Source organism: Sorex fumeus, unplaced genomic scaffold (genome assembly GCF_029834395.1).
Source record: "Sorex fumeus unplaced genomic scaffold, SorFum_2.1 ptg000072l, whole genome shotgun sequence".
Taxonomy (NCBI): domain Eukaryota; kingdom Metazoa; phylum Chordata; class Mammalia; order Eulipotyphla; family Soricidae; genus Sorex; species Sorex fumeus.
The window spans coordinates 26,571,930-26,584,415 of NW_026606129.1; the positions used below are offsets into that span (position 1 = coordinate 26,571,930).

Consider the following 12,486-nt stretch of genomic DNA (forward strand, 5'->3'; position numbering starts at 1 on the left):
TTTCCCTGAAATTCATACAATATAAAAGATTGGGAGGGTTTTAGAGTTCATGACCTATTCACGAGGTTAGAAAACCAAGACTCAGTCAAAAATCTATCATTTGATAGAACATAAACTTAAAATCAGATATCCTGACTTCTGAGTTGGTTATGCTCCACCAAACTTAAAAAAATTTAGTTCACTTGGTTTTCACAGTGTATTTCCATTTCTTTGTGTTTTAGGTAAATACCACTGATATGGCTTATTTCCCTCAATAGTTCTAGGGTAAGGCAGTACAAGGCAGGCAAAAGAATAATTTATGTCTACTATGCCAGTGAAGAACAAGATACATTCAATTGCATGGGTACATTCTTTGCCCATTTCCTGGCAATGAGGTCTCACCATTGGTTTTCTGTGTGCAAGCTACTCTAACGTTTGTCATTGGGGAAGCCAGGTGAGGCAAGAAAGGTGAGTGAGGATTTGTGTCACTGTTTGCAGGTATTTTCTCTGGAATATCTGCCTGGGGAATGCTAAAAGAGGAACGATAGGTTCAGCAGCCAGACCAGTCTTTGTTTAGTGACAGTCAAGCCTCAGGCATAGAGGGAAAGGGGGAAGAGGCAACATTTATGAGCTTTAGAATCTAAGAAGGGAACATCCTTAAACCATCATTATTTGAAGAGAGCTCTTGGAAAATGGCACTTCCTTCAACTTGGAATGTAATGACACTAATCTTGCCTCTAGAACAAGACTTAAATTGCAGCTTTTTCCCTCCATGATAAAAAAGATTTAATCCACAGGGAAATCTGTTTGTCAGCTCAATGGAGATGCAATCAGGATAAACAACTTCAGGAAATTTGGGAGGTGATGGAGCAGATGTCATTGAAAAGTGACAACCCTCTGTAAATAGGATTGATTTCTGTGGAAATTTTCTCTATGCCTGAACTGTAAAGAAGCCTTCCTACTATGAAGTAATACTATGTGAACTGTGGGAAACTGTTGAATCACTGACACTCATGAAGATTTCTAATTTCTTGGGGCTCACTCATGAAAATCTTTCTTCCGCTTGGCCTCAAGTCAGTCAAAAATCTGCACGTATTTGAGTCATACTGTTGGACAACTTGAATTAAATCAGAGAATTACAAATATGACAGTGAAGGGACATCTTAGTTTCTGTGAAAAATACTTCTGTACCTTCCATGCTAGGCATTAGGAGAGAATGAAACGTGTTGAACACAGCACCTTTTTTTAGGTGAAAATATGTTCAAACCTTCCCCTAAAAAGCTGAAAGCTACCCCTTACCCTGCAAAACATCAGGAATGGATCAATAGGATCATCTCATCTCAGTTTTAAGGCATTTCTCACCTTCTGCGGTGCCATCTTATTTGCTTGAGCCTCTGACCAGGGACAGATGGGAGCTGGTGATGATTTGGTGCTGGTGAATGAATGATTGTCCCCACCCCACCTCAACAACTGCAAAAACCTTCAAAGCATTCACATCAAAAGGACTGGAGAACAAACAAAAATGCAACAGTTAAAAGTACCCGAATTCAAGGGGCAATTTCATCCATGTCTGTGTTCAGGATGACCTCCCATTTCTCCACCCCTCCCCCCTCCCTCCCACCCCATCAATCCCTCACAACACAAAGAAACAAAAGAACAAACAGAGAAGAGTGAGGCAATGGAATGAAATGGTGCCCAACGGCAGCGCTGTAGGAATTGTGAGAAATGAGTTGGGCCTGTCTAATCCTCGAAGACTTCCAGGAACAAAGGGGGGAAGAGTTCCGTGGGGCACTCCACCTTCATGTGCAGGAAGCGGCTGGCATGGCAGGCTCCAATCATCCGCAGGTCCGTCACCTTCATCAGGAGCTTTGGCCAAAAGTGTGTTACGTGGTGTTTCCGATAATTAATATAGTGTTCAAAAGCCAGCAGGAAACTATCTTGGTATTTTTCTATTCTCTCAACACAGGCGAGCCCTGGGCGGTCTGGGGATGTGGGGAGGAAAGAAGAAGGATGTTAATTAAAAAAATTTTTTTAGGGGGGGTTGAGGTTCTGTGATTTACAGTACTGTTAATGACATTTTTCCATGTACATAATTCCAACACCTTTCACCAGTGTACCTAACCAGCTGTCCCCCCCACCCCCCTTAACTCCCTGCCAAGAGTTCCAATTACCCTCCTTTCCAATCTTCCCCTGATTCAATAGAGTGAATCAGCTCTCCCATTGTGCTGCCTTGGGCCCTTTATTGCTCTCTTGTGTAGCTTTCAGTCCCACATATGAGAGAGATCATTCTGTACCAATCTCTTTCCTTCTGACTGACTTCACTCAGCATGATACTCTCTAGTTTTATCCAGGTCACAGCATGATTTTGTTCTTTCTTAGAGATGCATGGTATTTCATTGTGTATGTAAAGATCATTTGGGGCTGGAGCGATAGCACAGCGGGTAGGGCGTTTGCCTTACAAGCGGCCAACATGGCCGACCCGCCCCTCTCGGAGAGCCCGGCAAGCTACCGAGAGTATTCGATATGCCAGACACAGTAACAACAAAGTCTCCAATGGAGACGTTACTGGGCCCTCTGGAGCAAATCAACGATCAACGGGAGGGCTATTACCATGTAAAGATCAACTTCTTGATCCGTTCACCTGTAATTGGGCATTTGGGTTGTTTCTGTATCTTGGCTCTAGTACTAAGTGATGAACTAAGTACTAAGTGTGCATGTATCCTTCTGAATTAATGTTTTGTATTCTGGAGCTAGATGCAAAAAAGTGGCATTGCTGGATCATATGAGTGTTTTATTTCTATTTTTCAGAGCTCTCCATATTACATTCCAGAGTGACTAAACCAGATACCATTCCCATCAATGGTGGATGAAGGTTTCTTACTCACCACAACTCTGCCAACACTGTTTCTAGACTTTTTTAAATGTGTCATTCTCACAGGAGTGAGACAATGTTGTTTTGATTTGTATTTCCTAACCATGAATGATGATGAATACTTTTCATATGCTTGTTTGCCACCTGTATATCTTCTTTGAGAAGGTGTTCAACTCCTAGCACCATTTTGGATGGGGCCATTAGATATTTTTTGTCGTTGAGTTTTGTGAGCACTTTATAGATCAAGGATATCAATACATTTTTGTATTGTGTACTTTTATTGTATCGTGTGCAAATATTTTTTGTATTGTGTACTTTTATTATGCTAATATTTCTTCCAATATTTCTTTCATTAAATAGATGGACAGATGTTAATTTGAAGGTGAAAAGATGGCTGACTTTGTCTAGTTCAGGGTCTAAAGTGTGAAATGGGCCAAACTGGGGATGTTTTAATATACAGGAAGGAGAATGGGTGCATGAACTCTGAGGAATCAGTTCCATGATAAGGGAGGGGTGTTAGAGATAAGGGGAGTCAATAAATATCTCTGGTGAAGAAAATTGGTTCCTTAGGTCTGAATCGTGAGGACTCTTTCCAAAAAGAACAGAAGGAGAAGCCTCATCTGGAACGTTGAAATATTCAGCACAAGAAGAAGAAATAGATGTAGCTGATCTCGTGGAGGTTACCTTTGGCTCAAGGTGTCATGTAGTGTTGGGGCTCAAACTCAGGCCTTGCACATCCAAGGAGTGTGCTCAGTCACTGAATCACATCCCCAACACCCTTCCCCCCATCTTTCCAGGAGAAATAATTTGAGTTTCCACTGGCTTCCTGGAAGAAAGGGGAAGACAAACATGTCTAGAAGAGAGGAAAGAGATAAGAGAGATTGGGAAAATCTCAGGCCATGTAAGCAAGGGATCTCAAGGAAGCTTCAAAGAATGACAAAGTGAGATCATGAGAAGATTGAATGTCTGCAAAGCATCCAGGCTACAAATGCTTGGGATACAAGAGTTATGGACAAACTGCATTGAATTTCTCACGTTGCTCCAGGAAGCCCTACCATCTCTCTGTCAGGTTTTCTTGGGTTTGCTCTTAGTGATTCTTATCAAATAAAGTCACACTTCTAGTGTCCTGTTTTTTTAAAATTATTCTAGGTAATATACAATACTTAAGCCACTGTTTAGATTCACCCCATTAATCTTGTTACATAAAAAAATAACAAAAAATAATTATGCTTGAAAAATGCATGAAGGGATCTGTCAAATGTTCATTTATCAAAATTTCTGTATTAATAAAAGTCTAAAGTGGGTTCTCCAATGATGGCCACTTAATACCTGCACTGCAGAACACAATACCCTAAAGGAGAGAGCGAGTGAAAAGGGAATCTGCCTGCCACAGAGGCAGGGGTGGGGGAGATGGGGGGGATGTGGGAGAGATACTGGGAACATTGGTGATGGAGAATGGACACTGGTGGAGGAATGGGTACTCGATCATTGTATGACTGAAACATAAGCACAAAAGTTTGTAAGTCTGTAACTGTATCTCACAGTGATTCATGAAACCAAGTAAAGGATGTTGGGAGGACCTATTTGGGTTGAAAGATGCATGCTGAAAGTAGACTACAGACCGAATATGATGGCCGCTCAATACCTCTACTGCAAACCACAACACCCCAAAGGAGAGAGAGAGCAAAAGGGAATGCTCTGCCACAGAGGTGGGGCGGTGTGGTGGGGGATGGGTTGAGGGTCGTGGGAGGGATACTGGGTCCATTGGTGGTGGAAAATAGGCGCTGGTGGAAGGATGGGTACTCGACCATTGTATGACTGAAATGCAAGCACAAAAGTTTGTAAGTCTGTAACTGCTGTAACTGTACCTCACAGTGATTCATTAATAAAAATATTTAATAAAAAAACAATAAAAGATAAAATTTTTTTTAAAAAATGGGTTCTCCTTTATCTTCAAGGAGGGAGCAGGATTCATGTCCTAATTCAGCCCTCTGAATTTAAATAAAATATTTAGGTCTTTAAAACCTTCTGCTTAGCTCAAATGGTCATTTGTTCATTTTCCTTTTGTGTTTTCTTTCCTACTGGATGCTGCCACTTTGTGCATCTACTTCCTCTTTCCCCCTCTCCTCTGAGTCCTTTGTCTTTCTTAGAAGTTACCAGAAGGATTCTTTAGCTTTGGGTCTAAATAGACAAACAAAACAAGATTGCTCTGAATATATTCCTTTGAAGGAAAAAAAATATCCTGGGTTTTGTGACATCAGAACTCTGTCCTTTGATTGGAGATAAAGATTAGGTGGCCATATACATGATAAGGAAGGTAACAAACATTTTGGTGATATCTATGGTGTATCAAACATGTTTACTGAGGAGAGAAATATTTTAAAGGTCAAAGGCTATTTTTAACTTCTTAAGACAAAACTTCTTTCTGCTGATCACTGCAGGATCAAGGTCCTGAGAAGCTCTGAAAAAGGCTTTGAAGAAGAGGCTTAAGAGATTGAGTGAAGTGCCAAACAAAATAGTGGGTCTTAGAAGACAACACGGTGAAGGAATTGCAGCCTAAAGCATTGGAATATAGCTATCATTTGCCAAATGTAAAGTGGTCTGTGTTATTTTTCTGGTCCTGGCAGTCTTAATGGAAAGTCTCCAGAGCATTCGTGTGGAGAGGGCTTGAAAGTTACTGAGTGTGTCTCAGGGTGGTCAGGCAGTGAGTAGTCCAAGAATCAGAGAATTGGGAAGACTCACTCAGCTTGCAATCTCCATAGACGCCCTCTGTCTAGCTCCCGGATCTGATTTATATAATAATCTGTTGACTTGATGACGCGCTACAGAGGAAACATCACATTATTCAGTAAATAAAAGTCCATTTACCATGAAGAGATGGTAAATGGATGCATGGCAAACACCTTAAACACATTTTAGTTCAAGTTTCTTGCTGCAGAATCTGCCTGAGATTTGCTTTCTGTTAGAAGGCTGGGATCTACAAGACAGCTGAACACCCCCCGAAACTCTGCTTGCCACAGGAAGGCAATGGAAACAGAGAGAAAATTAGAAAATTGTGTGAAGCTATCTTTGTGCCACAGAGATCTCAGCTTAAAAATTACCTTGAGAGACTGGGACACAGAGAGAGTAGGGCAATGCCTCACATGTTCCTGACCTGGGATCTACTCTTGGCATCACGTGGTCTCCTGCATATCAGTGAGTACAGGCCCCCAGCACCACCAGGTGGCCTGGGTACACCCAGAAGCACAGGGCCCAAGCAATATTGCATCCTCAGACCCTGGAACTGAACTGCTAGTCTGACCACCTGAGAATCATTGGTGGGGTCCGTGGTCATTCTGAGCACATTGTGAGTGTCTATCCCCAAATTACCTTGAATATTCCCTCCAGAAATATAACTTTTCAGTTCAATTGATTTATTTATATTATTTTATTATTTTTCACTTTTGGGGTCACACTGGCTGATGCACAGGGGTTACTCCTGATTCTGCACTTAGGAATTAGGTGCAGTCCTGGCAGTGCTTGGGGACCATATGGGATGCTGGGGATCGAACCTGGGTTGACCTTGTGCAAGGCAAATGCTCTCCTCGCTGTACTATTTCTTCAGTCCCTCTATTTATTTTTTTTTTAAAAAAAACAAAGTCCAGAGAGGAGCACACCCTCACTCAAATGGGGAGTCTGCAGATAAGCCCCAAATTTTATTCCTTCTGAAGCACCGAGGGCCCTTTTCTCTGGTTGGTGCCTGGGTAGTGCTTACGGGTCTCACAGGCTACCTATTCCTCTGGGTCATGGAAATTTTTCCAACATGGATGCTTGTGTCATCAAGCCACAAGGAGCCACAAGGAGTCTTTTGGCAAGAGGAAATCTAAGAGAAGAATTTAGCCATATGGGATGACATAAAATTTTCCATAGTCTGTGGGTTGGGAGCAAACCCCAGGTACTGTACACTGAGAAGAAGAGGATCAATGAGTTGAATATCAGAATGGGGGAGATCACCAACCATCTATCACAGCATACAAGAGGGTTCCTTATGCTATTATATCTTATGTATATGCTTGAGATTTTCCATGGTGAGAAAAAAACAATTATTTCTTAAAAACAAAACAAAAAAACAAAAACCTACCATATTTGGGTAGTAGCTTGAGAGATAGTACAATGGATAAGGCACTTAACTTGTACCTGGCTGACTTGGGTTTCATCTCTGGTACTGAATATGGTTCCCCCAAGCACTGTCAGAAGTGATTCTTGAGCATAGAGTGAAAAGTAAGCCCAGAACATCACAGGGTGAGGCCTAAAAAGCAACCCTTACAACCAAACCCCCCTTCCCAATTATCACTGTCACTATAACTGTCCTCCTGTTGTTTATTGATTTGCTCAAGCGGGCCCAGTAACATTGTGAGACTTGTTACTGTCTTTGGCATGTCGAATACGTCACAGGTAGCTTGCCAGACTTTGTGATGCAGGTGAGATACTCTTGGTAGCTTGCCGGGCTCTCCGAGAGGGGCGGAGGAAACTGAACTCGGGTTGGCCATGTTGGTTGCATGCAAGGCAAACACCCTAACTGCTGTGCTATTGCTCCAGCTCCCCAATTATCATATTTAGGGCTTTTTTTGTAGTAAACACATTTCTAGATCAGCTTAAATATAGTTAAGTACAAGTAAACTTTTGAGTTAACTACAAGTATCAATTCTACAATTTTGTGTCCTTGAGGCTGATACTTATTTCTCTATTCAATAAACATGTCTCAAATTCTAAGAAACAGTGGTTGAAGTGCCATGTGGACAATCAGACATATCTCTCTCTGTTCTTGAGAAAGAAATTGTCCATCTTTTTTTTTGTTTTTTTATTTTTATTTTAATTTTAATTTTTTTTATTAGTGAAACACCATGAGGTACAGTTGTAGATTTACAATTTTTTGTGCTTGGGTTTCGATTATACAATGATCAGATAACCATCCCTTCACCAGTGCCCATTTTCCACCACCATGGATAATATCCCCCCCACCCCCATCTCCCCATCCCCCCCTGCCTCTGTGGCAGGGCAATCCCCTGTGTTCTCTCTCTCCTTTTGGGTGTTGTGGTCTGCAAAAGAGGCATTGAGTGGCAAACATGTTCAGTCCATAGTCTACTTTCGACATGCATCTCCCCTCCTGGGAGGGTCCTCCAAACACCCTTTATTTGGTGCTCCCTTCTCTATCTGAGCTGCCCTTTCCTCTAGAATGCCCGGCTGGCCTCTAAGTTATGGAGTAATCCTCCTGGTGCTGATCTCAGCTATTCTTGGGTATTAATCTCATATTTTGTTACTTTATATCCCCCAGATGAATGCAATCTTTCTATGTCTATCCCTCTCTTTCTGACTCAAAATTGTCCATCTTACAGTAGATACAAAGGCCAGGAGGATTGCCCAATAGCTGGAAGCCTGCCTCATGAGTGGAGGGGAGAAGGCAGATGGAATAGAGGAGGGATCACTAAGAAAATGATGGTTGGAGGAATCAGTCAGGATGGGAGATGTGTGCTGAAAGTAGATAATGGACCAAACATGATGACCTCTCAGTGTCTGTATAACCATAATGCCCAAAAGTAGAGAGAGAGTATGGGGAATATTGTCTGTCATGGAGGCAGGGGGAGGGTGGAGAAGGGGGGTATACTGGGGAGATTGGTGGTGGGGAATGTGCACTGGTGGAGGGATGGGTGTTTGACCATTGTGTGATTGTAACCCAAACAGAAAAGCTAGTAACTATGTCACAGTGAGTCAATAAAATTAAAAAAAAAAAAGAAATTATCCATCTATCTCATATGTGGAACATAAAGAAATTTTAGGGGAATATTAAATACTCAAAAGCAATAGAAAAGATGAGCAGGAGAACTGGTCTTCAGTAGGAAGCTTGCCACTCGGTTAGGGGTGGAGGGAAAAATTAGGAAAGGGAATTCTGTGACAATGGTGTAGGGGAAGTGCCTGCCCCAGGGCAGGATCGAGGGTAGAAGGCAAATGGACACTGGTGGAGGAATTGGTACTGGAACACTGTATGTCTGAAACTCAACAATGAATAACTATGTAATTGTGTAATTGATAGTGATTCAATACAATTTTTCAAAATAACAGAAAAATAAATTTTCCAGAGGGAAACATGAAGTTGAGCTGGGGTGTTGGAACATGACTGAAACCCAATCATGAACAACTTTGTAACTGTGTATTTCACTATGATTCAATAAAAAAAAAAGAAACTGAATTGATGGTTACTATGCATTTTCAAGTACTGTGACATAACTACATTTAGGGTACTCTGAAAATCCTGAGAATAATTACGAAACCATCTTCTATTTAAATCTTAGTTTCCCATACAGAGTATTACATACTATGCATTTAAAAAATCAAAACACATCCCTGGAAGAAGTAGTGTTAGTATTATTACAGTTCCCTTTTTATAACAATACTAACATGGAGGCTAAAGTTTTGATAATGAGCTATAGCAAGTTAAATACGGTTGAAAATCTTTTACCAATCTTCCCATCTCAAGATGGAATCTTGAATTAGGGCTGCTGTTAGAACTTCTTTGGATCAAATAGCGTGGCAGAAATAATGTTATAGACTTTTTACTCGACCTTTAGACATGTGCAGTACCTGTGTACTTTTGTGTACATCTTGGAATCCATTAACCATGTGAGAAGTCTACTGACCCTCTCAGGAGCTGCCACTTGGATAAGGCACAGTAGGTGTGTTTGATAACTCAACCTTGATCCCAGCCACCGTGTACATTGTAAGCTACCATATTTTGGTGTGGTGTGCTCTATAGTAATAAATAATGAAAACATAAGTTGTAGCAAAATCATTGACAAATTCTAGTTCTCACTGAGGGTTTTCTCACAGATCTTCACACTTAAACTCTGTGCCACATGCACAAAATCAGGGGTTGAAAGTAGATCATTTTCTTGTCTGTGAAGTGATCTACCAAAGAAACCTTTTGGTTTCGTTCTACCTTCCCAACAATCCTGGGACAATGCAAAAGCATCAGATCTCTGATACTCTCCAAGCCCCAATCTATTGGTAAATCCCTCAATTCCTCAGTGAAGAAGAGTGAGCTCTAATTTTCAAGCTAAATGAGGGACTGAAAATTCAAGGGATTTGGATTAGCACCAGATAAGCAACAGTTCTTTTGACACCCGGGAATGAGTCTGAACATACTCACCTGAAGACATAAGCAGGACAGCCTGAAGGAGAGCAACTTCAGTGTCATCGAGGTTGAATGATGACAGAGACATGCCCAGGTCAAATATGGCATCTGACACGACCCCAAGACCCCCGTTTTTTAGCTGGCCCCGTGTCACTGCCATTTCCCCGTTCAGGGTTAAAGTCTCACTTTCTGGGTCATAGCGCACAGCGGCACGAAGGGACATGATCTCCATGCAGCAGCCTTTGAGGAGGATGATCTGATCTTCACATGGCAGCTGAAAAGAACCAGCCGGCATCAGCAAAGAGCAAGTGGGCAAGCGGCATCCAGGAACAACACACAGCCTCTTCATTGCAACAGAAACAATGTTCTGTGGTTAATACTGATCCTGCATGCTGAGCCCACGGGTTTTCCATTTCTATTTGGCTGCAGATACTTGACAACCATTTTTTGTACTCCAGATTGTTTATAATCTTCACCGACTTTAAGCACAGTAATTTACATTTCTTTGATGACAGAGATTCCCCATGGGTAATATTATGGTCATGGATAAAATTATTAATAATTCTCTTATTCTGGGGCTAGTAATGTAACTCCACTTGAAAGAAGAATTTATCTTAAACTTAATAACATCTTTGTTTTATAGTCCCAATTGTCAACAACTTCTCTATTTAGTTTTCTAGCAACTGGGCTTCTCTGTGATTTTTGAAACAAACTTGCTCCTTGAATATCTTAAAAATGCACAAGAACTAAAAGTTTGTTTATAAACATATGCTATCCAAGAGACTCAATGATGTAAAAGCTGGGCCCAAGGTTACCTAGTGAGTTAAGGGCGTTAAGGGCAGGGGAATCCAGAGCTCTTAACTCTTTGAATTGTGCTGTCTGTACCCAGGCACCAGAATTTCTATACAGTCTTTGCCAGAGTTACAATCTCATTTAAAAACAATATGGCTGTTCTGTTAAGTAGGATCAGCGCTAATACAATAATATTAATAATAAACTTAAAAGAATTTGTTAGACAAAATAATAAAAAAACACAGTTTTATTTGGTGGCAAAGGAGAATATTTAATTAAATGTCATTATCAAAAAAGTTGGAAAGACTTTTGACACTTTGGGGGAAAAGTGGGGAATTTTGCTGAATTGGGTATTGTGCTAATTTTTTTTGGCTTTTTGCTCACTTTTTTTGACAGAAAAAATAAGTCGTTTGAAATTATATGGTAAGAGTGAAAGGTTAAATCAATGAAAACTATAAAATGCTTAGGGGTTACTCCTGGCTTTTCACTCAGGAATTACTCCTGGCGGTGCTGGGGGACCATATAGGATGGCGGGGATAGAACCTGGGTCAGCTGCATGCAAGGCAAATGCCCTACCCACTGTGCTATCGCTCCGGCCCCTATTGTGCTAATTTTTATGTAGGTCACCTTATATAATCTTCACAGAAAACTGTGAGGTCAATGTTTGAATTCTAATCTTATGCACACAAGTGGAAATCCAGAACTGAGAGATAGAATAACATGTGATGTGAGTCACATGAATATTTTGTGGATGAAGCTAGGCTTTCAGTAACAGATATCTTTTATACTGGGGTTTCATTAAAGCAGATATATATTCTTTTTGGGAAATGCTGTTGGCACTACTAGATGATTTAATGTAGGGCAATGTATGAAACTATAATGTCACTAAACTTTATTTAGAATCTTGAGCATTTTATAGTTTTCATTGATTTAACCTTTCACTCTTACCATATAATTTCAAACGACTTATTTTTTCTGTCAAAAAAAGTGAGTTTATATTTGCTTCTGAAATATGTATGAGTGAATTCCTTCCTTGTGTACTATGAAATATGATTGTGCTTTGCTTTCATTTATGTTGTATTCTGATCAGCTGCCTCCTTGGTCTCCTGTCTCCAAAGCATGGTAGGAAAGAGCAAACCTAAATGTGGATGTATCCTCCACAAATAAGATGTAGAACTCTGGCCCTGGGTGGAGCTGCCTTAAATCTAGGGTGGTGGTTTTGACGTCAGCCCTAGGCTTATAAACACTCATCTCTTACCCACTTAGATTCTTGGAGAATCTGCACTTCCCCTAAGCTCCCAGGTAGAGCTCAGGCTGCTGGCGGGGACCCTACTCAAGAACCAATGGCTGGAATAATAGCCAAGAGGAAGTAAGAATCAGATGAAACCATTAATTTTTCTCAAACTCTGTAACAGAGTAGACAAACTCAGCCTGGCTTCCTCTATGTAGTGAAGTTTGATTACAGGTAGAGAAAAGAAGTTTTCTTTCTTTCTTTCTTTCTTTCTTTCTTTCTTTCTTTTTTTAAAAACTTACTGTCATTAATTCACATTGAAATAAAAGCTCAATTATCATTTGTAAAAGATCACCTAGAGCTTCAAAACTAGGCCAGATGCCTTTGCCTTTAAGAAGGGTTTGTAGGATCCTGGTGAGATTTGTTTCAACATGTGGGCAAACA

The 12,486-nt window shown here is 40.8% G+C and overlaps 1 protein-coding gene across 7 annotated transcripts in view; it reads right to left on the bottom strand.

Annotated features, from left to right (window-relative positions):
- Positions 1–1,614: 1,614 nt before the first annotated feature.
- THRB (thyroid hormone receptor beta) overlaps positions 1,615–12,486 on the bottom strand; it is a 441,166-nt gene continuing 430,294 nt past the window's right edge. For all 7 annotated transcript variants that reach the window (XM_056129151.1, XM_056129152.1, XM_056129154.1 and 4 more), the window contains 2 exons: positions 10,035–10,293; positions 1,615–1,961 (listed from right to left, as the gene is read on the bottom strand). In XM_056129151.1, coding sequence (XP_055985126.1) covers positions 1,720–1,961; positions 10,035–10,293 — 501 coding nt within the window. In that variant the 3' untranslated portion in view covers positions 1,615–1,719. The remainder of the gene's footprint in view (positions 1,962–10,034; positions 10,294–12,486) is intronic.